The 26,104-nt window shown below is 49.3% G+C and overlaps 1 protein-coding gene across 3 annotated transcripts in view; it reads right to left on the bottom strand.

The window, feature by feature from the left end:
* The window catches only part of CLASRP (CLK4 associating serine/arginine rich protein), a 1,024,175-nt gene that overhangs the window by 90,629 nt on the left and 907,442 nt on the right, over positions 1–26,104 (bottom strand). For all 3 annotated transcript variants that reach the window (XM_069644604.1, XM_069644606.1, XM_069644605.1), the window contains one exon: positions 22,450–22,566. In XM_069644604.1, coding sequence (XP_069500705.1) covers positions 22,450–22,566 — 117 coding nt within the window. The remainder of the gene's footprint in view (positions 1–22,449; positions 22,567–26,104) is intronic.

Below are 26,104 nucleotides of genomic sequence, written 5' to 3'. Positions count from 1 at the left end.
GTAACCGTAGGCTATGATCTCCAGAACCCACACATCTGAAGTAATGGCACGCCATTCTACAAGATGCTGCGCCAGCCTTCCCCCAACCGGCGAACCATGGGACATGGCCTCATGACTGAGCTGAAGCGGCTGCAGCGTTGCATGAGGGCAACGAGGCAACTGCCCAAGCGGCCTTGGCACCTCAAGTACCTTGTTTTCCACCTCTGGCACTCCTACGGTGGCCCCTTTGACTAGCAGCTCCTCTCGCTTTACTAAAGGATGAGTAATAACGAAAGGAACCTCCCCTCCATTGCTGTCCCCTAGGACGAAAAGGCGGAGGTTGTCGAACTGCAGTGCTCAATGACTTTGCTGCAGCTTTTAAGGTCTGCAACCTCTCAAGGCTCTCGTCAGCCTTGCTGCTAAAAAGATGTACACCATCAAAGGGCATGTTAAGGAGCCGTGCTTGCACATCAGGAGCAAACCTTGACTTCCGCAACCACGCAAACCTGCGTATTACGGTGCTCGCCGCCATGGACCGGCTGACTCAATCGGCCATGTCCAAACCCGACTGAACGGCCTCACACATGGCATCCTTGCCATCCTGTATCATAGCAAGAAAACCATCCTGTTCGTCCCCTTCGGGAATATGTTCAGCCGCTAAGGAGAAACAGTTCCACAGAGTGTGCGTGAAACGTGACAAGGCACATACAGAGTTGGCTGCCTAAAGAGCCATACCCCCTGAAGAAAACACTTTCTTCGCCCAACCATCAAAACACTTGTCGTCCCTATCGGGAGGGATGGTATGGTACAACGCCTGCTTTGCTGGGGCTGTAGCCGCCTGTACCACCAAACTCTCCGGAGTGGGGTGCGTGGTCAAGTAACAGGGGTCGCTACTGGCTGGGCGGTATTTTCACGGCAAAGACTCTCCGGAGCAGTCCAAGCCGCCGACCACCCTCCTTTGAAGAGCCATATGGAATGGCAGTACCGGGTCAGTTGGTAGACCTTGGTCGAGGATATCCGTCAGGTCATCCTGCAGAAAATCCCCTGGTGGAGCAGACCACCCCAAGTACTCGGTGACCCTCGACATCAGGCGCCGGTACCAGGACTCGGCATGGGTGCCAGGCTCAGGCCTACATAGATCCACCTCCAAAGAGGTGTCCAGACCACTGGCGTCGTGCAGTGACTGACGCAGGTCTTCAATCTGGCTATGACCAGAGATAATCTCGTCTGGCAGCGTATCAGAAACCAACCCATCTTCAGAACCCTCATCACCTCAGAAATATATTCCATATGGTGGAAAGTGGGCACAGAATAGGGGACAAAGACATTCTTTGCCTTGGCCAGAGCCTTTCTAGGGGGTTCCACTGTGCCACGGGGTACCTCTGACAAAATAGCCTCGAAAGGCGTCGAGTGAATCGGCGTCGAGCGCGGCGCCGACAGCATCGACGGCCTAGAGGACGGAGCCCCGAGCGTGTCCTCGAGAGAGTCCCTCGACGACCTGGGCGCCATAGGCGTCTAGGTCTTCTTCGAAGACTTCACAGGTGCACACGGTCTCGAGCGCGTCGAGGACCGGGACCTGGAACGGGCATGACTAGAACGACTCCCCTTGTCCAAGCGGGACCTTTCCCGCGAATCGTGCCGACCACCCGAGCCCGAAGGCATACGAACGGTGTCTCTAGTACGGTCATGGCCGACCCCACTCAGGCGCGGACGGACCGGTGCCCTGCGATTCAAGAATCGCCAACATTGTCTTACCAAAGGAAGCCCATTCCTCCGGAGTCACATGCTTGGTGGGATAAGCAACCCACCGATGGGCGGAGTCCTCGGACGAGGAAGGTGACCGATGACGGCGCGTCCGTGAGTGCCTCGAAGAGGCAGAGGAGTGTCAGGACCCACTCCGGCACCGAGACCCCCCTAGACTTACGACGTCAATGCGGAGAGTCGCCCCTCGAATCATCCGTCGGAAGCCCAGGGGACCTCGACTTCCGGGGCTTGGACACCTTGCCGACCGACAGCTTCTTAAGCTCCCGCAAGGCTATGGACGTAAGCGACTGGCAGTCGAGACAATCATCCGTGTCGTGGATCTCCCCGAGGCACCAGAGGCAGGCATCGTGCGAGTCCGTCACCGGCATTTTGGACAGGCAGTCCCCACACTTCTTGAAGCCCGGACGCGGGGTGGAAGAAGAGGAAGACAACCCGATAAACTTCGCACAAATGAACAGGTTCGAAGAACCGAAAGAACAGAAACTCAGAGGAGTCGAGGCGCGCCGAGATCTCTGAAGCGAACACGTTCGCGGAAAAAAACGGAACTGAGGCTATGGGCGTTGTGCGTCCTACTTATAACATCTGGTGACGTTGTGGAGGTCCTCGAGGACAGCGTATTGACGTCATCGATGCAGGACGCAGACGCCAAAAGATTTTCCGAAGCAGCACAGCTATGGTGATTACTGTCATAGATATGGAATACGTCAGAGGACCCAATCCACTCGAAATAGTAGATATATGGTAAGAAAAGGAAAGGTCGGCATCAAGATAAAACCCAAGATGCCAGCGAGTAGAAGAAATACAAAGAAAAGTAGGAGGAAATTAGAGAAAATATGAGGGGTGGGTGTAAGGGGAGAAAGTCGAATCTGGAAAGAAAAGAACTTCAGTTTTTGATGCATTAAGAGCGAGAAAATGATCAGACGACATGTACTTGATAGCACAAAGGCAGGACGAAAGATTACTATGAATGGCAGGTGTGAAAGAGGAGAATGACAAAAAGAGCAGGGTGTCATCAGCATAGAAGTGGTGAGATGACCCAAAAGAAGAAATGCTAAGAGCAAGTGGGCAAGTATAAAGAGAAAAAAGAAAATGATCAAGAACAGAGCCCTGTGGAATACCATGAGAAAGAGGAGAGGACTCGGCGCAAGCACCAGCCCATGAGATGGAGTACGTATGGTAAGATAAATAAGAAAGAAACCGAGATAGCACAGATCCAGAGAACCCGAATGAAGAAAGTCTGTAAAAAATAAAGCGTAATCCACTGTGACAAAAGCAGCAGAAATATCCAAGAATAGACAAGTGTTTAGAATAGCAAGCAGTAAGCAAAGAATCAGTAGAGTGAGGCGGACGAAACCCAGACTGGAAAAGAGGAAGAACTGAGTTTTCTGTAACAAAAGAAGATACCAGAGTGTAGACAAGCCGTTCCAGAAGCGTAGAAAGGTATGGGAGAATAGAAATTGGACGAAAATTAGAAGACAAACCCAAATACATTTATTTTTCAGAATAGGAAGAATAGTAGCATGCTTAAATGACAGAGGGAAAAAAGAAGTACGAAGAGAGATATTAAAAAGTCTAATAAGATGAGAGTTATGAGAAGGATAGATTTTGGGAATAAGGGAGGAAGGAATGGGGTCATTGGGCGAAGCAGTCGGAGTGCAAGGAGGGAAGTGTCAGAATTAGAAATTAGGGAGAAAGAGGTAAAAGCCATTGATAATGGGGGAGATGGAGAGAAAAGTTAAGGAGAATAAGTGAGGATGAATGATAAGGTTTAAGTTACTTACCTACATGGGTCTTGCATTCATTCACATGTTCATGAATATTCCCTCTCATGCTGGGACTCCTCATTAAAAAGAAAGCGGTTTTGATTCAGACTGAAAACTGCTGGTCTCCTCTATATCCAATCATTGGCCTTAGGGTCATACTGCCCCCAGCCAATGACACTCATCCTCCTAAACTCCACTCCTGGATTTGATTGCGCACATGAAGTGGCAGTATGAACTAGGAAGAGCCAGAGGGGAAGGAGGGAGGGTTTGCATGTGAATCCATGCAAGGCCCATGCTTGATAACAAGAGTTACAGGTAAGTAACTTAAACCTGGTCTAGCATGGATTCACATGCTCATAAATACGATACACAGCAGTACATATGCACAACCACAGGCGGTGGCAAGGCTCAATGGAAGCAATGCACTTACCCCTGGAACACTCACTTCAAACAAACGAATTGCGTAGCACCGCTTGGCCGAACCAAAACTCCTCCATGGAATCCCTTTCCATGCAGGTGGTGTGGGTGGACCACCACATAACAGCCCTGCAAATGTCAAGCAGGGGAACACCAGAGAGAAACACAGTGGTCGCAGTGATGGCCCTGGTGGAGTGGGCTCTTGGCCAGCCTGGAAGATGTGTTTTGGCCAGACGATGACAGTACATGATACAGCCGGATTGCCACCTGGATATGGAAGCTTTAAACAGGGCCTTCCTGTGTCCCACAGGTCCAAAATCGACGAACAGCTGAGACATCTTCCGAAAATGACTAGTGTGTGCCACATAAAACTTCAAGGAACGAGCAACGTCCAGCAAACACAACGACCTTTCAGGAGGCGTAGAATAGTTTGGAAAGAAAACTGGCAGAACCAAAGGCTCGTTGAGATGGTACCCCGAAGGAACCTTTGGCATAAAGGTGGGATGGGTCTGCAGCACCACCTTTGTAGCGTGGAAGGTCAAGTACGGCTGGTTGCAGGAGAGGGCCTAGATCTCCCAGATTCGCCTGGCTGAGGTGATGGCCAGCAGGAAAGCAGTCATCCACAAGAGAAACATCAGAGGGGTCCAATGCATTGGTTCAAATGGATGCCCCACAAGCTGTCAAAGCTACGTTGTGCTCCCAAGCTGGGGCAGGAGGCTTCAACAGCAGAAAAATCTTTGAGGAACTCCTGGATGAGCCTGTGCGACCACATGGATGGCTTGCCTGGCGCCTAGGCAGCCAGATGAACCTTGATGGAGGCGTGAGCTAGCCCAGCTTTGGCCAGTGAAAGCAAGTATGAAGGAGGAGCTGTGGAGCAGTTATTCTCAGAGGCATAATTTTCTGAGTTCTGCACCACACTGTGAAGCGCTTCCATTTGTGACTGTAACAAGACAACGTAGAGGAAGCTCTGGCCTCGGCCAGAATCTTCTTGCACTCCAGCAGCTGGGAATAGTGCCCAAACTCTAGGGCTGCAGGAGCCAGCCCATAAGGCTCAACGACAGTGGGTCGTGGTGCAGTATTGTTCCTTTGTCGCTGGTGAGAGGGTCGGGAAGTAGTGGAAGCCGGATGGACTGAGCCACTGACAGATGGAGAAGGTCCGGGTACCACAGCAGCCATGCCAGCGCAATGGGGATCATCCAGCAATGGCAGCATCTGAGTGTGCTGATCAAACGTAACAGGATGGAATTGGAGGGGCGGCATGCGGGAATGAGAAGGCGTACCCCAGACTCCTCAGCTAAGGAGATCTGCTTGCAAGATTCTTGCATTTGGAGTTGGCAGCTGTCGCAAAGAGGTCGATGTGTGGTGCGGGGGGGGGGGCCCACCTGCTTAACAGTCGAGGCAACTGTGCATGTTGACGTTCCTCACTCGTGGCAGGACCGCAGCTCCCTGCTGAGTGAGTCTGCAATGGTGTTCTTAGTGCCTGCCAGGTAAAAAGGGACAAGGAACATGTCCTGAAGAATGGCCCTTCTCCTGGATGTAGAACATAGTGGTGGTGTTGTCCGTTAAGATCTGCACAACATTTCATGTGGGCGAGGCTGGAACAACTTGAGGGCCCAGACGACTGCCCAGAGCTCCAGGACATTGATGAGCAAGTCCTTCTCCTCCGGGAGCCAGAGGCCTCTGGCACGAGTCCATCCTGTGTGGGCTCCCCAACTCTCTGGGAGGCGATAGTGGTGAGCCTAGCCTGGTATGGAGGATTTTGAAAGGGGCTCCTTGAGTGAGAAGCAGATGCAGCGCCCACCATTGCAAAGCCTGCAGGAATACCGGATTGAGGGCAATCCTGTCCGTCCAAGTGCCGTCACATGCTGCCACCTGGCGTCTAGGAATTTCTGGAGAGGCCGCATATGGAGCCTGCAAAAGGGGACCAGATGGATGTAGGAAGACATCATGCCCAACAGAGACTTGATGGACCGGACTGTGGCGATGGACATTGCGGACAGCCGCTGAACTTTCTCCAGGGTGGCCATCACCCTCTCCTCTCAGAGGGTTGCCAGACATGCGACCGTGTTGAGACGGGCACCGATGAACAGTGTTCTGTGTTGGCACCACAAAACCACACATGACTTCAGATAACTGATGAGAATCATAGCGAAGTCAAAGGCGTATGGTCTCTGCTGTATGCTGGGTCGCAAGCGAGTGGGAGCAAATGAGCCAGTCGTCCAGATAATGTTAGATGTGCATGTCCTAGCGAGGTAGGTGCGCCGCTAACAGGGCCAAGCATTTTGTGACTACACTCGGAACCAATATCAGGCCAAAGGTTAGGGTCTTGAACTGGTAGTGCCTTGCCTAGACTACAAAAAGCAGGCACTTCCGATGCCTGCAAAGAATGGGGATGTGGAAGTATGCGTCCTCCAGGTCCCGAGTCACCATAAATCCCATTCCTCAGCTGGTCGAGCACATGCAACATGACCATCCTGAAATTTTGGGACTTTAAGTACTTGTTTAGGCGCAAGTCTAGGATCGGTCGCCACCCTCCAGACTTCTTCCTTAGCAGAATGTATCTGGAGTACACTCCAGAGCCCCGAAGACGCTCAGTGACCACCTCTATGGTCCCCTTTCTCAACATGGCCTGAACCTCCTGTAGCAGTTGGGCCATTTGAAGTTTTTGATGTGCAACAAGAGGAATGCATGGGCGCCTGCCTTGGAATTCTAAAGCTTGACCCTTCTGCAGAATGTCCAGCACCCATCTGTCTGATGATCTTCCTCCACTGCTTGACAAAGTTTGATAGTCAACCTCCCACTGGGGTGCGAAAGTGAGCAGCAGGCCCACGGCCGGTTCCGACCTGCTTGGGCATCCTGTTCTGCAGACAAGGCTGTCTCCACTACCGTAGGCCTGGGAGTAGCCCCTGTAGGCTTCCTGGGTGCAGGAGGGCTGATGGTAGGGTGTGGAGTACCCCTTGGAAGACCTGGAGACACGCCCCCTCTGATAATGAAAGGATGACCTCTGCAGCAGGGTCCCCAGAGAGCATGCAGTCTCTGTGTCAGTCTTGATAGCCTGAAGAGTCATCTACTGTCTTCCCAAACAGGTTGCCTCCATCAAAAAGCACGTCCACAACCTTGGACTGCACGTCCGCCTGAAAGTTTGATACCTTCAGCCATCCCTGACGCTGCAGGGCCACACCATTCCCCATCTGGCAGAACACTGAGTCAGCTATGTCAACGGCCAGTGTAATGGCGTGATCTGAAGACACCTCTCCTTCCTGGAATAGGACCAGGCCCTTGTCATCCAGAAGGAAATCCAGAATAGGCCTGGGATTGTAACAAAGGACCCTGTCGCAATGAGATAGGAGAGCAAGGGCGTTGGCGGCCAGTGTAGATGTGTTTGCCAACCGCATCTAGCTTCTTGCCCTGCTGGTCTGGAGGCACCAAGGAAGAAGATGAGGGATTTCCTGGCAGCAGCAGACACCACTGTGTCAGGAGAAGGCTGCAACCTGAGGGCTGAGTCCAGGACCTGGTATTTCTTCTCCAGCCTGTGCCTCGTTGATGGGGCAGTACCTGGAGTTTTCATAATGGCCAATTCGTCATCCCAAACTTCGTCCAACAGAACCGATACAACGGTCTTCCTCGAGGGCTGAAGTAGTTGAAAAAGGAAACCTTCCGGCATTAAAAGTTTGGATGCCTTTGAGATGGTGTGCAACGAGACAATTTTGTCTGATGAAGCCCTGGTGGGCTTGTTAACAGAGGTTCCCTGTCAGCAGCGACACAATCCTCATACTCATCCAAGTGAGTATTCGTGGTATCCAGGTCATTGCCAGTGTCTGTGCGCACAGGCTCCTCCTCCATTGAGATTAAGGAGACAGGCGCCCTACAGGATGGCGTCGGTAGGCACCTAAGTGCCCTGGGAGGACTTTGGGCTGGATCAGGCACAGGGGCAGTCAATAGCTGTTGCTGAATTTCCACAACCTAAGTGTGCATGGTGGTCAGGATGTCCAATGACATATCCCTTGGTGCTGTGTGGGTGCAGCCACGGCCAGTTGGTATGGCTCATGATACGGAAATCCTCCTGGGACCTGGGTCCCTGGCCCCCTTCATGGTCTGAGTAGATGTCCTTGGGCAGGCCATCCTCAGAACTGGAATAGATGTAAGGAGATTTCCTCGGCGATCCCACGGGAGCTGGAGGGGACACCCTTGTTGGTCTTGGCAAGAAGTCGGACTGCAGCAGCCATTCCTTCACTCTACCCAAGTTCTTCGGGAAGGTGGCGACGATGGGGATGTGTAGAATGGGCGCCTTCGATGACAAGGTCGTGGCTGGTACTTCTGATGGAGTCCTCAGACCCTTGGAGTAGTCATTGTGAAGGTTGAAATGACGGTCATTGCAAAACCTTTTGTCGACGAAGTAAGAGCAGATTTTGTGAAGGGGATCGTTGCCGGCGCAATGTTGACGAGGTGGTGGTCATAGAAGACCGAGTAGTCGACTGGGATAGTTTTACTGGTGGTGCCGCTGATGGGGCCTCAACAGCTACGTCCGTCGAGGACTTTTCCTTTCCAGACTTGTGTCTAGACAGAGTTCGGGAATTCCCCGCAGATGGAGTGAACCCACCAGCCGGTAGGCTAACCATCAACGGAGCAGACGACCGAGACCAACCCTTTCCCGAAATTCATCCGCAGCTGTGGAGACCTTCGACGAAGCAGATGGAGCGTGGCGTTTTGCCTTCTTTTGGATCCCCCTAGGAGGAGCATCCTCAAAGGACCTCTTCTTGTAAGAAAGAGTATGCTCATGGGACTTGCCAGTCCTGAATGAGGCATGACTGCGCCCGGAGGCCACGACTGGTCCAATCCACTAGTCTTCTTGGCGACCCTTCCTGGTCTTTGACAAGAAGCTGTGGCAGATCTTGCATCCGTCCCCGTCGTGATCCAGGTGAATACAATAAAGGCACTTGAGGTGCCCGATCCTTGACAAAAAATGTTCAACACTAGAAACGTGTGGTACAAATCTGAAGATGGCCACAAGGGGCGGAGCTTAGGGGGAGGAGTGTCATTGGCTGGGGCAGTATGACCCAAAGGACAATGATTGGATATAGAGGAGACAAGCAGTTTTTTCAGACTAAAGCGAAACTGCTCTCTTTTTACCAAGGATTCCCAGCCTGACGTTGGGGTGCTGCGTGTTGGACGGCTGACTGGGTGTTGAAAAACATTAAGGAATGCAAGCGTAGTATGGGCCGAGGGTGAAGTGGTGAGAGGAACTTGGATGAGGTTTCAGATGGCGATGATGAGCAGAGAAAAGGGATGGTGCATGGTTGCAAGAGAGACATGGTGATGTCCTACTGGTGTCTGGAGGGCAAGGGGCCCAGCCCATAACACTGTCACGACTGTCTAGTGGAGGACACCAGTGATGAAGAGGCCTAGGGAATGGTGTTCAGCAGTGAGTGGATTTAAGCAGGTGGTAGGACCAAAGGGCTACAGGAGGATATCTGCTGGAAGGGATCTGTACCTCATGCCAACCCATTCTGCGACTAGTTGAAGCGGAGCTGGTTTTTTCCAAATTGTATTGGCTTCCCCTACCACGTCCGGTTGAAGGTGTATGGCTGACCTTTGTCGCTTTCCGGAACTAGTAATCCATAAGCTCTTGTACCCTTTTGTGGAACGGTTCAACAGACATACTTACTTACTCAGTGTCTTCTGACATGCCATCAGTGATCTTACGCTGCGTCATCATCTGGGGCACCAGGAGGTAGAGGAGGACGTTTCAGAGGTGGAACCGGCCCTATTGGTTGAGCGCCGTTTCCCACGCTGGAGGAGGAGGAGGTGGTGCCTCTGCTGTCATTATCTAAGGAACTGTGGTCTGGCTTTGTGGGTGCACGGGTTATGGAGTGGGAACCAGCACTTCCATCATGAGGGACTTCAAGTATTGCCTCATGAGTCCTGAGTGCATTAATTCATGAAACCTGCTAAGAACCAGTCTTCCCTTGAGGGTCTTTGCGTGGAAGACCCTGCTGAGGATATCGGGTCCCAATTGCTGGCAGGCACATTGAGGGAGAACAGACTATTCCCTCACAATAGGGGACCATTCTACCAGAGGTGAAAAGGGCGGGAGCCCAGAAGCAAAGAGGGGACAGTGGTGGAAGAAATCTGTCTGTGCCACCAGGTCTATGCTCCAATGTAGCCGAAGATGCTTCTCCTGGTGAATGGCCAGAATTTGACCCAGAGACAGCAACAGCTATGGTACAGTGAGCCATGGCCTGCTGTGGGTGGGATGTGGTCTTGGACACCATGCAGGTCGAAGTGCTTCCCGAGGTTAAATGAAGAGCTGGCCTACTGCTACTCAGATGCTTGCCCGATGAGCAGTGCAGGGGAGGCCTCAAACCAAAGTCCAATATGAAGCAAAATTCCCTTGGGCCGAAGTCTGGTACCAGACCCTTGCGAGCTCTTGTCGTCGGTAGAAGTCTCCCTCAGAGCGCAGCCTGGTGTCGAGAGACGCATGAATGAGTCATTAATCGTGTCGGCCCATCCCTCGCCTCTTTACCATAGGAATGAAAGGAGCGCATCATTTATGGCACCTGTCCCTTCTCCGCCACCATACCACCAGCACAAGAGGGTCTACTCACTGAGCCAAACCCGTGGCCCTTAGCCCCCAGCGATTGAAGAAAAGATGAATCTGCAAGCTCTAGCAGACATGGACATATCACTGCCGAAAATGACACACGTAGACAGACACAAAGCAGATTTGCACTCGCCATGAACTTACGCAGACAAAATGCATTTAGACATGAAGAATGTTACCTGCATTCAATGGACACTAGAAGACACAATCAATGTATACACTGAAATGCAAGATACATACGAATACACAATGCTTCATTAACACAGAAACCCAACAGTACCGAGTGGCCATTTTGGAGAAAATGGACATTGCAGCCACGTCCGAGTGAATGGGAAGGATCGAAGAAGCCTCGAAGCTGCAGGAACAGCAGGCTTGCTGAATTAGCTTAAAGCACAGATCCGAGCAGACAAGACGGTAGCTGCACAACTCCCACCAAGGTTACGGTACAAAAGGGAGGTTTTAGCACCTAGCACCGAGGAGAACAGAAGTTAATTCCCCAAGAGCAAGGCACATTTCTCTTAGATTAGGTAAAGAAACAATCGGCTCTTGAAGACCAGGTGCTCATTAATTAAGGCTTAATATTGGAAGAGGAATAGCTCTCTAGTGGACAGGAAGGGTTAAGACACTCACAGTAAAAAACTAAAATCCTAGTAGAAGACGAGCTGAATAATTCAAAACGTGGTCTCTTCACACATGACTTGTAGTTGGAGAACGGGGGCTATTCATTAACTCCAGACATAGATATACTGAGGCATTCACTCCCCTCAAATTCTAAGAACAATTATACAAGAAAAAAGCCAAATTCAAAGCTAAAGGTCCTGGCACGTGGCCTAGGAAATCAGAGATGGTGTGTTATGATTGGGAAAAGAAGCACCTTGATGTCTCTCCCCCTACCAGTATTGTTGCTCATGTGCTGACAAACTGCCAATTAGACCAGTTTGGTGAAGCCGATGCCAAAAAATCATAATTCCAAATGATACTGTTTTGCAACTGTTGCATGGACCAATCCAGTAGTGTAGACATGACATGTATTCGTCATTATCAAATTAAGAGGTGGTCTCAGGTGTAGCCATCAGATTGAGCATGCCCAATGAGAAGACTAACACATTGTATACATAGATGATTCCCCTCACCAATCCCACTTCCTGCAGGTTCTTTTTTTAACTAAGAGTGTAATGTGACATCAGTTGTGCCACGTTTTAGGTTTTTAAACCGTTGTCAAGCTCAAGACTGATGAGAGGGGGGGGGCGTGGCCATCGCGCAGACGATGCGGACGTGAGCCGAGTGAGCTCCCGCAAGCGCCGAAATAATCCTGCATTTTCATCCTGATTCCTGGGGATTTCGTGCGGCATAAACACTGCGACCGAGCCCATAAAGCTGCGGGCTCGGATTGACGGAGGTGATGGCACCTACCTGCCCAGACGACGGAGATAAATCCACATTTTGCCGAGGCCCGGCAGCGGAGCTACACGACCAAGATGGCCGCCGGTGTCTGAGGACGGACTTCCTCCGACTGATTGAGAGGCCCGAGACGACCTGACACGGCGGGGCACGGGACAGAACGTGAGGCGGACGCCCGGGACCATCCTCTCTTCCTCCCCCACGGAATCTGAGACTGTTCACCGGCTGAGCCTCGCTGACACCCGGAACACGCCCGGACAGATCCGATCCGCGAGAGAAGTGGGGGGAGAAATAGCGGCCCTCCTGAGGTCCCGGTGGTGTGCGGCTCCTACCTCCTGATTCGTATCCACTTTGGGACACCACGCCGCGACTAAAATCGCGTTAGAAGTAAGTGATCGAACCTTGCCAACAGGGTGCCCGCTGAGGACTGTATCGTACCAGCGGAAGGGGGACCACCACCTGCTTGGGTGAACAGCTAGAAGCGCCAGAGGTCCGTGCGTATTGTGAAGGCCCACCAAACGGCGCTGGGCCTCAAAGTACTCTCGCCATATAAGCCCCAGGCCCTAGTGGAGGAGGCTTTTGGAACTCACACCCCCCCACTTGACTCGCTGCACGGCCACCATCCCACACATTTGGGGGGTACGACCACTCCAACGGCGTACATACAATAATTCCCGCCCCATCATAGCAGACACTCCACAACTCCCGAAAATATGGGGAAGGACAGACAGAAGAAACCATCTACACAGAGCAGCATGGACCAGTTTGCCGTCGCTACTACCCCGGCCCCGGCGGACCCAGCAGCACGACCAAACTCCCCCATGGGAGATGACTCCCTCTCCTTACGGGACGTAATGGCGGCCATCGCCAACTCTCGCTCCTCCATGGAGACCAAAATAGACAGTATGGCGGCGGATGTCTCCTTCCTATGCCACGATCTGTAGAAGTTGACTTCCAGAACAGGAGAGGTGGAACACTGCATCTCCGAAGCGGAGGACAAAATCGGCGGGATCAATCGTCAGCTGTCCCAAGCCTTAAATCACCTGAAAGCCCTGGAATCGAGAGTGGATGATGGGGAGGGAAGGTCCCGCCGCAACAACGTTCGCATCCTGGGCTTCCTGGAGGGGGAAGAGGGACAATGCACGGAATTGTTCCTGGAACATTGGCTCGTGGACATCTTCGAGCCCCAATCCTTCTCAAAATTCTTTTCGGTGGAGAGGGCTCATAGAATACCTTCGGGCAAACCACTCCCGGGCGCTCCGCCCCGGACTATCATTGCTCGCTTGCTTAACTACCGCGACAGGGATGCCCTTCTGCAACTGTCACGCTTGCAAGGGACGATCACCCATAACGGCTCCCGAATCGCCTTCTTCCCGGACTATACCCGAGAAGTGCAGAGGGCACGGCAATCCTTTGAACCACTCAAGAAACAACTTGCTCAGATGAATGTGAAATACGGCCTGCTCTTCCCGGCCCAACTTAAGATCTATCATAAAGGTACTACTGTCCACTTCAACGACCCACAGGAGGCCTGGAAGTGGGCAGAGGCTCACATAGAGGGCGATTGGACTGCAAGACCAAGGAGACCGAGAGGACGACCCCGACCCGGACCTAGGCGGGCCTCCCCGAGGAGACACCCAGAACAGGGGGAACAGGAGATCCTGGAGCCAGCGGCACAACAAGAAGAGGAATGAATTAACTATAGTCCCCTACTAGGACCTTAGAACACTGCTGGGACACACGAGTGTGCACCACCCGCGCCTCCGATATCAACGCGCAATCTACCCACCATGGAAGAAGTCGACAATGGGCGCAAGGTGGGAACTCTGGGGAAAGGTCTGAATTCTCCCCTGGTCAGACCTCTCTCCCCCCCCCCTCTCCTTTTCTTGCTGGTTTCAACCCTATCTAAGGGTCTGGTTTTTGAGCTGACACCTTAAGTTGAAGGATCAGCATGTTTGGGCGACAGGTACTTCGTCTTGGGGTGGAGTATGGGGTTGGGGTGTGTTGGGGAAGTTCAAAACTTTGTTGGTTACTTCAGGACTGCCACTTGCTCATGGGCCGAACTAATCATTGTCCCTTGCTAGGGACATCTTGCACTATTCCACAAGGCAACCCTGCTTCCTTAGTACAGGCGAGAAGTACACCGCCATCTCTTATGGATCGCTATACCCTGAAAATCCACATCATACGTAGTAAATATCCTCTATACAAACTCACACATCCCTCATGCAGCACACTAAATCCTTGAAACTCCTCACTTGGAATGTGAATGGGATGGGGTCAGGAATCAAACGGCGCCTTATCATGCAATTCCTAAATAGACATTCCCCTGATGTGGCCCTCCTGACGGAAACCCACTTGGTTGGGGTAAACTGTGCTTTTTTCCAGAGAACTATCGCCTTGCCTTTCATGCAGGGTACACAATGGGCTCCAGGGGCACCCTCATTCTGATACACAAACGTATACCATTTATTCAACATACCGTAGAACAAGATCCCAGGGGCAGATACGTGTTCATCCTGGGAATGATCTGGGGTCAAAAGGTGGCAATTGCCTCGATTTATTCTCCACCGGGTCTGGGACAGGAATTACTGGATGACCTCACCACCCTTATAGGGAAACATCACCCTGACGCACACATCCTAGGGGGGGGATTTCAACGACACCATGAACAACAACACTGACCGTTCCCACCTCCGGAATCGTAACCCAGATACCCCTACCAGATTAGCCAACTTTACATCTGCTCTTGGGCTCCGGGATGTGTGGAGGGAGCTACACCCCGATGTTAGGGAATATTCGTTCCACTCTGGTGCCCACGGTTCTATGTCCAGACTGGATTATTTTCTTCCCTCACACACCGAACTCTACAGGGCAATGTCCGCAGAACTGCTCCCTCGGGGCATCTCGGACCACTCACTGCTTTCGATGGAAATATGTATGCAGGGCGCCCTCCCCCCCAGAACGTGGAGACTTAATAGCTACTACCTAGGATTCCCAGAGCTGATAGACCGCCTAGAGGCAATATCCGCTGAATACTTCGGAATTAATGAAGAATCGGTAGACAACCCCGTGACAGTATGGGAAGCATATAAAACAGTGCTCAGGGGTGAAATCCTCTCCTCGACGACACATAAAAGGAACACCCGGCTCCAAAAGATACTAGAGGCTGAGAAGGAAGTGAGCGACTGGGACGCTAAACATATTTCCGATCCCACGTCTGAAACCCATCACTCCCTCCAACGCGCCCAAGAGCGTCTTCGGAACAGAGCGATGGATGATGCTAAGCAGGCCCACTGGCAGGCTAAAGCGAGAGTATACGAACTAAGGGACAAAGCGGGCAAAATGCTCGCCTGGCTGCAGAAAAGAGACGAAGGACAACGCCATGTCCGGGAAATAGTCACACCACAGGGCGACAGCTATCACTCAGACGTTGAGATTGCCGAGGCCTTCTCGATGTTCTACGCAGACTTGTACCGAGCCCCAGCCTCTCCACTAGACCCCTCCCTCTTAGACGGGCTATCGTTGCCAACGCTCTCCGTGCAGCAGCGGGAACATTTGGACTCCGCCTCATCAGAGGCCGAGATTTCAGAGGCGCTATCTCAGCTCCAGCCGGGGAAGACACCGGGCCCAAACGGATTCCCCGTTGAAACCTGGCAAAAGCTAGGAGCAGACAAAATGGCGGCCCCCCTGCACAGAATGTTTCTTGCCGCCCGGGAACAAGGGACTCTCCCACCAGACCTGTGTAAGGCGACTATCGTGGTCATACCCAAACCTGACAAACCTCCACACAAATGTGCTTCCTATAGACCTATATCATTGATTAATGGAGAGGCCAAGGTCCTCGCAAAGCTCCTAGCGAACCGATTACAACTGGTTGCATCCACCCAGATTCACCCGGACCAATGTGGATTTATGCCCCACAAATCGACCCGGATGAATCTACGCCGTCTCCATCTGGCAATGGAGATCTCTGATTATAATCGGACCTTTGGCCCTGCTGGCAATCGATTTCGAAAAAGCATTCGATTCAATTCGATGGGACAGCCTTTGAGAGATCATGCGCCGTATGGGATTCGGAGAAGTCTTTTTGGGATGGGTACAATTACTCTATACTAACATCCAGGCGGAGGTAAAAGTAAATGGATGGTCCTCTCGATCCTTCCCTTTGGGCCGAGGTACGCGGCAAGGATGCCCGCTCTCCCCCCTTTTGTTTGCCCTTGCAATCGAACCACTTGCTATTTGGCTTTGCCAAAATACTGCCTGGACGGGGTTTAGATGGCCAGAGGGCTATGAAGACCGTACATCTCTCTACGCAGACGATCTCTTTATATACCTGGGAGACCCGCCTCGATCCTGTCCCATCGTAACACAGCTGCTCGTCCGCTTTGGTACATTTTGCGGACTCAGAATCAACTGTGATAAATCAGTTTTCTTCCTTGTAAAGGGCGGAGAGCAGGCCATCCCCCAGGAGTGCCCGTACCGTGTTGAACGACAAGGCTTTCGATACCTGGGAATCTGGATATCCGGGGACTTGACAAGTTATGTAGAACACAATCTCCGACCGATCACAGACCGGTTCATTATCGATGTCCAACACTGGAAACTTCTCCCCCTGACCCTTATGGGTAGAGTGGCACTCTTTAAAATGATGACCCTTCCCAGATTCCTTTACATCCTTCAGAATGCCCCACACAGAATCCCAGATTCAGAGTTTCACTTAGTAGAGACACTTCTTAGGGACCTTATATGGGGGGGGAGGTCAACCATGAATAGCGTTAACCACTCTCCAGAGATCGATCTGGGAGGGGGGAGTGGGAGTCCCCCGTCTCCAAACTTACTACTGGGCATCACAACTGGCTGTGGTTAATGATCTTCTTCACGGAATTCGAAACCTACCTCACATACGCGCTGAGATAGCTACTATACAAAATGCAGACCCGCTGACCATCCTCTATCAACCCCTTCCGAGAACCCCCCCACCCACAACTACAACACACCTCACTATGGTCTGGAGACAAGCACACCGGTTCATTGGGTGGGACAATAAAGTTACCATCGCACAACCTCTCTGGCAGAATAATAACCTAGCTGCATCCCGTGAACTTGAGCCATGGCCCAGCTGGGTGAAACCAGGGGTCACGAGAGTGGGGGATATGCTCACAGATGGGAAACTGACCTCATTTGAAGATTTGCAGTCACATTTCCAGATCCCAAATATAGAACGGTATCATTACATACAACTAGCCCACGCTTTAAGAACCCACTTAACAGCAGACACAAGGGTACCGGACTACACCCCCATAGAGCGCAACATCCTACCAGCGTATATTCCCACCAAATGCACTTCCATCTTATACAATGCCATATCCTCCTTTGCCACCCCCGAACTGAACGAGCTCAAGGCGAAATGGGAAGCGGATGTGGGGGGAAATAGATTCGGAGGACTGGATACAAGTCCTCATGCATCCTCGAGAAATTGCTATCTCCTCTAGGCTCTGACTGGTGCAGTTGAAAATACTGCACCGGGGTTGAAAATACTGCACCGGGTATATTACCCTAGGATGCGACTATACGGCTGGAAAAGGGCCTCAAACCCAAATTGTCTCCGATGCGGGGAGGAGGAGGGAACCTTCTTTCACATCTTGTGGGCATGTCCCCGAATACAAACCTTTTGGAATGCATGCTGTGGGGAACTTTCCAGGGTCCTGGCCCGGACCATACCACTGGACCCAAAGGCCCTACTCCTGGGAGTACCTAATGAAATCGAGGCTAACAAGTGGGAGAGATTGCTCCTACACACGGCAACAGGGCTGATCAAGCGTAATATAGCGCAGAAATGGGGAGCCCCTGACTCCCCGACAATGGATCAATGGAAACTGGATATGGACCTGTGCGCCATGATGGCGCATAGGATCTATTCTGCAAGGGGCTGTCCCAACAAAGCCGACAACATTTGGGATAGATGGGAAGAAGAAGCGATCTAAGACTCCCTCCTGCATGCTGGGGAGCGTGCAATGGGTACTATGTACTACACGCCAATATATGTACTAAGGAAGACTCTTGACCACAGCTGATATGTGTACTGCCTTTGTTGATTGAGACTGACCATGATAGTCCTGATGTTGATTTGTTTTTGTTCTTTGTGATTGTTGTAATACAATAATAAAATACTTTATTAAAAAAAAAAAGACTGATGAGAGCGTGGAATTTACTTATGTTCATTGCTTTTCCTGTTTTATATGGATTATATACAGGTCTTTGTCATTTACCTTGACTCTTCCGTTTTTGGGCGCAGGATTTTCGGGCCTGTCCGTTCTGCTGAGGGCTGGGATTTTACCCCCACCATTACACTGGTAACGGGTTGGCTAACCGCAAACAGCACAAAGCTGTGTTCCTGCTATGGTTAACCATTGCAGCGGTGTCACTTGGGTGTGGTGCCAAAGAAAAAAGAGTTGTGCTCACCCTCTTGGACTTGACGTAGTTCGGTATCCAGTTAAATTTTCAGAAACATTTTCGAAATGCCATATTGTCGAAAAGAAAATGCAGAATTTTTTTTCTCTAATTTTTTTTCTTCATTTTATGTTTTATTTTTGTTTCGTTAGTAAAAAGAAAGTTAAAAAAACAGGGGGGTTAGAGGGAAAACCCCCATTTAAAAAATAAAATAAACCTTCGAAAAAAATAAATTTTGGCAATATTGTGTCGGCAAAATGGCATTTCGAAAATGTGGCGTTCGAAAATGTCACTATAAACCACGTAGTTCATCAGTTGATCTGGAACCATTGTCTGAAAGATGTCCTCCTACCACGTCAGTAGACTCCCAAGGCATTTGACAGAAAGTGCATCACATTGCGGGTAGGCATCCCAGCGATGAAGTGGGCTCAAACTCAAACACTAAGCAAAGAGTTTGAGGGACTGCCTCTGAGAACAGCCTGGTGCACACAAAAACCCTGCTTTACCTGGCATAAAATGGGCGGGGGCAAGGGGAGAAGTGGTAAAAATAAAAGTTAAAGATACTGCAGGGAAGCGATTAAAAAGAAGGAACAAATTAGGGCTGTATCCGCCCCAGCCAACCTGCTCGACAGAGGAAGGAACTGAGGGGAAGAAGTGTAAGAGGCAGGGTTCAGGGTGTGGTCACGCTATGTGTAGATGGCCTGCGCCTGCACGGTCCCTAAATTCTTAATGAGAAACACACTTGGCCTTGCTAGGGCTCCAGTCCCCACTCCATGAGAACTCCCATACCCATAAGTATGGAGGAAAGAGGACAAGATGAAGGAGTAGGCAGCATTTTTAAGTTTACTTGTGAAACTGTGGTAGGAGTGACAGCAGAGGCTGTAAGGTATAGGATTCTAGAGAGCTGGATCCAGAATTGAGGAGACACTGTCTACCCTATGAGGGAAGTGATGCCTGCGAAACATGACAAGATTAAAGGGATAAAGAGTAGACCATAAGCAGTATAGGGCATAAGCCTATCAGAAAGAAAAGTTGGACCCAACCAGGGAGACAACAAAATTTGATGCCAAAAGTCTTGAACTGCACTTGCTGGATGATTTGGGGGTGATGGATAGAAAGGAGTCCAGTCTAAACCCAAGGCTGGACCAACAGAACGGATGTACGGATGTAGAGGGGGCAGAATTGGTGGCTTCACATGTGAACTTGTCCCTGAGAGGGACAAACCTATCGCATCAATGGGTTACAGGGGTGCTTCCGCACAACTGAAGAGAAAAAATACATTTGTACAAAAGGCTAGCTTGTATCAGGGTGCACGTGAATACACCCCTAGCTAACAAAGCTGAGGCGTGAAAACTGAGGAAAAAAGAGGCATTTCTATGAACAGATAAACCAGGCTGGGAGATTTTTGCAGGAGCACAGAGATCAATACAATAGAGCACATAACCAGACTCAACAGGAAGCAGGACGCACGCATAGCAACCGGAACAAATGAGTAAGGAATCTAAATGTAATGGCACCCTCCATTCTGCTGATACCCCTAGTCTCACTCCTGCAGAAAGACAATTTGCTCAAGACACTGATCGATAAAACGGTTCAGGAGGCCATCAGAACTCAAAAGCCCAAAAAGAGTTGGAGCTCGCATTGCTTCACAGCCCAGTTCTATAGGAGTTACGCCCACCAACTTGCCTCCATTCGGGGAAAACTATTCAATGAGTTTGGAGTGAAAGGTCACTTCGGAGATTTCATGAACCTTTCCAACAAGGTCTTAAATCCACAGCCAGGAAAAAAACAAATCCGACCAATCTGTTCCCCTGCATATAGACTGATGTAGATCCCATCTCTTTAGTGTTGGGGTTCAGGACTCAGTGTTTGAATTCAGAACGTATCTATCACATGAAGAGGTGGAAAGCCCGAAGATGTTGGCATTGTACGGATGTGTGAGTGAAGGCCTCAACAAGATAGTTGTCAGCCTAACCACAAGCACCTTGGTCTCTCTGTACAAGAAAAACTATTCCACCTATGCCCACCAGCCCCCGGCCTCCAGGAGACATCAGGAAGGATCCAGCTAAAAGGCAACATGATCAGTCCCCTAGTCAGGAAGAATAGCCATTGTCAGGATGAATGTCCTACCCCTTATTGTCCATTACTTTCGAGAGCTCCCAATATATAGCCCTACAACTTGTATAAACTGCACACCAAAAAAATTAATGAAGGCAAAAAAGAATGGTGGCCCAGGCTATGTAGTACTTATTAGCTATCCGGGTAAGAGTGCTTGCAGAAATGTAGAAGCTAGAAACAAAGAGCATTGGGTTCACATTGAATTCCATAGCTGGAACTATACAGCAGCTCCCTTAAGGCCGGTCCCATTACAATGCTCACTCTGCTAGCCTAAGAGATCAATTGATACAAGATACCGGATCCTAACTTATCCCTCACACTCAACCAACCTTTTAAGAACATCCTCCTTGCTGTCCATGCCTGGATTACGGATTTATGTGTTTATTTTGAATACGAAAATTTCGAAGATGAAAATATAGAATTCTAAATGTTTGTATCCGAAATAAGCACGCCAATGCTAAATGACCCTTCTACACCCCTCTCCCCCAATCCCTTACTTACCTTTTGGTGGCACACTTTGCTGTGTGCCGCCGAGTCCCTGCAGCACCAGTTCCCTTCACTTCCGTGGATGGAAACCGGCGCTGCAGGGTCCTTTTATTTATTTATTTTCAAAACGTCCATTACAGCAAACAAAAGGTGCGGGGGCCACCCCCGCTTCCCTTGTACGCTTACAATGAAAACTGAATGGTTGAAATGTTCAGCATTTTCGGCTGCACGTAATTTTGGTTCAGCCGAAATCCAAACATTTCAACCATTCGGTTTTTTAATTACGATATTTTCGGTCGATACTCTGGATCACTAAACAAGCATTTCTTTATGAACTGGGGACAATCAAGCCCTCTCTACAGAACTCTTGAGAATCCAGAAGGCGGTAGGGACAGGGCAGCATTAGAAAGGGTTTTGCAGGGAGATTCCTCCACCAAAGGCCTAATATCAACCATCTATCGTATACTCCATGAGGACAATAGAAAGATAGGAGGGTGATAAGAGTACACCCAGAATAATGATGGGCACTTTGGGAGGTAAATTGGGAAGGGAAAATGTGAGCAACTACATTTACAAGTATTCAGGTTTCAGAATTGCAATGCAAAACACCGAATAGATAGCACTACACTCCTATCAAATTTCACACTATATTCCCAAGCAAACCTTACAAATGCTGGAGAGGCTGTTCACAAAAGGCACTTTTTCTCACACACTGTGGAGATGCCTGTACTTGGAGTGACTTTTGGCTGAATTTCACTCAGCCATTCGTGATGCTGAGGTTGAATAACTATGAGGAGGATCTGGTTTACATTGTTTTGGACAACCAGGCGGAAGTAGGTAAACACCAGTCACACCTTAAACTGACTCTGCAGATGCTTCTAGCAACCAAACGGTGTCCTGCACCAATGTAGAACAAAAAAGATGCACTTTCTTGATCATGAAGGCAAAGGAGGTCATATCTTGGTCGGTACTACCCATATCCGAGCTCTGGGGTTTATTCCAATTTAACAGGCTTACATTATGATTTTTGTCACAAGAAATTGTAGGTTACCCTGACAATGTTGGGTGGAAGGAGTGAGGGTACCAAGGGGATTTTGCTAGAAAAAACGGCTGTTAGTAGATATTTCTAATGGATCTTGACTTGTGCCCATGTCTTACTGGATCAATAAAATGGCTAGCATAAAAGCTTCGACTGTACCCACAAATATTGCAGAAGGAAGGCAACAGAAGAAAACTGGCCATTCCCAACAATTTGGCAACTAGTCACAGATAAAGTGTTGAACATAAAAATAGATTGGAAAATTTGAGGTCACCACTCTGACATCTACCTGCAAATATTACACCATATTTTTTCTCTGTTAAAAGCCGACACATTGTTATAAGATAAGAAGTCTAGAGCAAGCTTTAACATTCAGACTGAATTTAAAATGAAAGTAGGATTGGAAAAAGAGCCACATTTTGACTGACCTGTGCAGTGCAATAAGGATTGACTGACGGATGGGGAATGGCTTTGCTTTTTGCTGCGATATGAATTTGATCTCTCTCTTGGGGCTGCATTTAGGGAAACTTGACTTGATCTTCTTACTGGAAAATGAAAAAACCAGGTAAGGTGGATGGAATTGAGATGAGCACAAAAATCCCACATGATACAAAAGATGGTCCTAAAGCGTTATCCAGTATAGCATCATCCCCTGGTGTGCAGTTTGTAATGACAAGATGCCAAGGTGCTGCTCGGCACAGCCCAATTGTCTTCGGTCTCAAACATTAAAATAGTCCAACAGTATACCAGAAATACAATTTCCGTTCCAGCAGCATTAGAAGGCAAGCATGACCTTCAAAGGTTCTGATGGCACACGTGACTTTACAGATACCCACCTTCCAGGCCCATTTATACAACTTAATCATACACTAGGTATGTTGTTTCACCAGTACATAGTAATATGAACATGTCAAGGTAGAGAGATACAGAGGATCGGACATATGCCAGTGACATAGCTCAGCCAATCAAATGCTCACACAGACAAAATAATTGAGCTTGCAGGCAAACAGTTTGAATCACTGCAGAGCCAACTCATCATTCCATCCTTTCAATGTTAATCAATTGAGTGATACTAAATTAGGTAATAACACATTACTTGCTTAGAATATAAATTGCTTAGAAGTGGGAGGAATCTGTCAGAAGGTGATGTTGGTTGGAATTCAATTTTTTGGGGTTCCTTTTACTAAGTTGAGTAGTACCGTAATCTGCATGCAAGCCTTTTGGTTTATAGACTGTCAGATGAACTATGGCAGTCCCACTTCAGGTACAAATTCTTGTTTGTGTGCTTCCCTTAATAGACATATGGGTATCTGGCTAGAGTTGCTCACAGAGCACCCCTTTTTGTCTCTGGGCGAGTCTTCTCACCCAGAAAGTGCATTGGGAAGTAGACTGGTGGCAGCCATTCAATATTGTTTTGGCCCCAACTCATTTTTTCCCCACTTTGATAGCTACTTGCCCCTGAACAGTGGAAAAGTGGCTATAACAGCATTTTAAAGTACTAACGCCCAGTTCTTTTGTTTGTGGTCTTTCCTGTGTTTTGGTAAAGAGGAATGGCCAAAGAGGACATTCTAACTAGGTAGGCATTTTCAAGAGCCCACAAAGGCACTTGTGTGCGTGACTGGTAATTTAACTGGAGGAGGGTCGTCCAGACCCTCAAATCACATGCGTGTCTGACGATGGAATTTGAGCCTTGCTACCAATCCAGAACACATAGCTGGCAAAACATTGCAAGATGCACAGCTGTGGCTTGGTGGACAGAGAGCCCTCTTCCCCTGCGTTTGCACATCACGGGAGAACTGGGGCCATTATGCAGATTTATATCCAGAAATGTGGCTGGAAGCTGCTGGAGAAATGGGACATCCCAGAGGATCCTTGAGGCGCTGCTGTAATCCCGATATGGATGGTGAAACACGGCCTCTTTGTGCTGTGGAATCTTGCTTCAAACTTGTTTGGAAATATTTTTCTTTTTGCTGCTTTCCCTCAGATTTCAATGGGACACTACTTTTTGCTATTGGCCTGAACCGGTCTGGACTTTTCAAGTTAAGTGAAGCCTTTTTGCTTCACGTACCTTGTTAAGATCATCTCTATTGCAGGCACTGGTCTTTTTGGCTCTCAGTGCAGGATAACTATTCTTCGTAGTAAAGTTCCTTGTTTATTTTCCTGAACATGTTACCTTCTGTGAAGTGTAACTTTGTATTTAAAAACTTTGAACACTTGTGTGATGTGTGCAGGATGGGCCGGTGGTAGCAGATACTTTTACAGTGTTTTCTTTTTAGTGATCTCATGCAATTCTGCATTTTACCACTTACTGCCAATTAGAGTAGCACGAAACTACCAACAGCACATCAAAGCTCTGTAGCGATCTCCCTCTTGATCCCGCCGAAGAACCAAAACACGTTGGGAGACCACCAGCAGCCCTTTGCTTACTTGTCCAGCAAAGCGCTGCCTCTCTGCAAATCTCAAGGAGATCATCAGTGCTTCGACCCCATGACCAGTGGGAACAACCATCCTGTCGGCTAACCAGACGTCAGCATGGGCTACTTCACTGCAATGATCGCCTTCCTGAGTTGAGCCATGGGACTCTTATGCAAAGTTTGTATGCAGTACCCTCTGCCAAACAACTATGTCTCCAGGTATAGGCAACCCAACCTTTGGTATAAGCTTGTACTACACAGTTTTGGTAGAGTGATGAGCAGCCAGGCTCATCTCAAGAGGGGATATGTGATCTGTAATGGAGTTACACAAAGATTCAGTTACAGGTATTTAAATAAACTCTTATACTCAAGGTTTCTTGCATAAACAAATTATTTATCAGTCAGTTATAAAGCCTTCTTCATCAGAGCGCAATCGAATAGTAAACCACACATATACTTCAATACTGTACACTAAGTTTCTGGATCAGACAAGGCCCTTTTGGGATGGCCCACAGACAACCTACACCCACAGGCGACTTCAGTAACAAGGGTGCTGGGGACATTAATACCTTACTGTTGGCATTCAGAATACTCTTTAAAAAGTAAGTAAAGACAAAGTTATTAGAACAAAAGAATTTACAAATATTCATAAGCAGGGCAAATACTTTCATATAGAACTTGAAGTTCATTCAATTCAATAGGCTAAGCCAAAGTCAATAGGCCAAAGTCTTTGTATAGGATGCAGCACTTCAGATAAGTAAATGGTAAAGTCTTTGCACAAGTTCTAAGGAGTCTTTGATAAAAAAAGAAGAACCAAACATAGGGCCACAAGCTGATCAGACCTGTGAGTTGCAGAAGTTACAAGCATTTCCACAGTATGAAGTGAGTTATCTTAGGCTAGTTTTACAGTACCTTAGTAAAGAAGAATGCAGCTGAAGACTTCTGTTCCTGTACAGCTCTGCAGATCTCACTATTCCTGGTCCTCAGTCATGGGGACATGAGGGAGGACGTCGGGGGACTCCTGCACTGTACTGGAACCGTCAAAGCTGGCAACCAGCAAACTTTACTTTCAGTGGCTTTTTTGCGTTTCTGCTCCTTGCGGTACAGCAAATAGTAATGAGCGCGGCTTCTGGCTGTCAAGGTGGACTTTCCTCACATCTGAGGTCCCGTACTCAACTGAGTGGGGTCAGGCTTGGTCAGTCCTGCTTCGTGGCAGTCCGGAGGATCTTCCAAAAGCTTTAGGCCGGCTTACAAGCAAGGCACACAATCTGGTGTCCCTCTCCCTGGTTCTACGGTTTCCTGCAGCAACTCTGAAGAAATTCAAACAGCTCTGAGATGGGTGTCTAGGTGGCTTACTTGGGAGTTGATTGGTCCCACCAACTCAAAAGGGAGAAGTCGTCCTTGCAGGGCTTCTCTGTCGATGCAAACTTGGCGATTCGGACCTGCAGCAGGGCTTCACCGGGCAAACCAACGGTCCAGGAGTTGCAACAGCCGTCCTCTTCAAGCTCTTCTTCGGTTCCTTCGTCCAGTGGTCGACTCTCCTTCCAAGCCAAGAGACTCGCCTTTTATTCAGTTCTCTCCCATTCATTCCAGCCTGGCTGCCACTCACCCAGCAGGGTGGCTGTCCTTGCCGGACAGTCAGCCAGCCAATCGTCACAGAGTGCATTTG

This window comes from Ambystoma mexicanum, chromosome 2p (genome assembly GCF_040938575.1).
Source record: "Ambystoma mexicanum isolate Mex_15411 chromosome 2p, UKY_AmexF1_1, whole genome shotgun sequence".
Classification (NCBI taxonomy): Eukaryota; Metazoa; Chordata; class Amphibia; order Caudata; family Ambystomatidae; genus Ambystoma; species Ambystoma mexicanum.
Note: the sequence above shows the minus strand (reverse complement) of the source record. Positions and strands in the feature narration are given on the sequence as shown.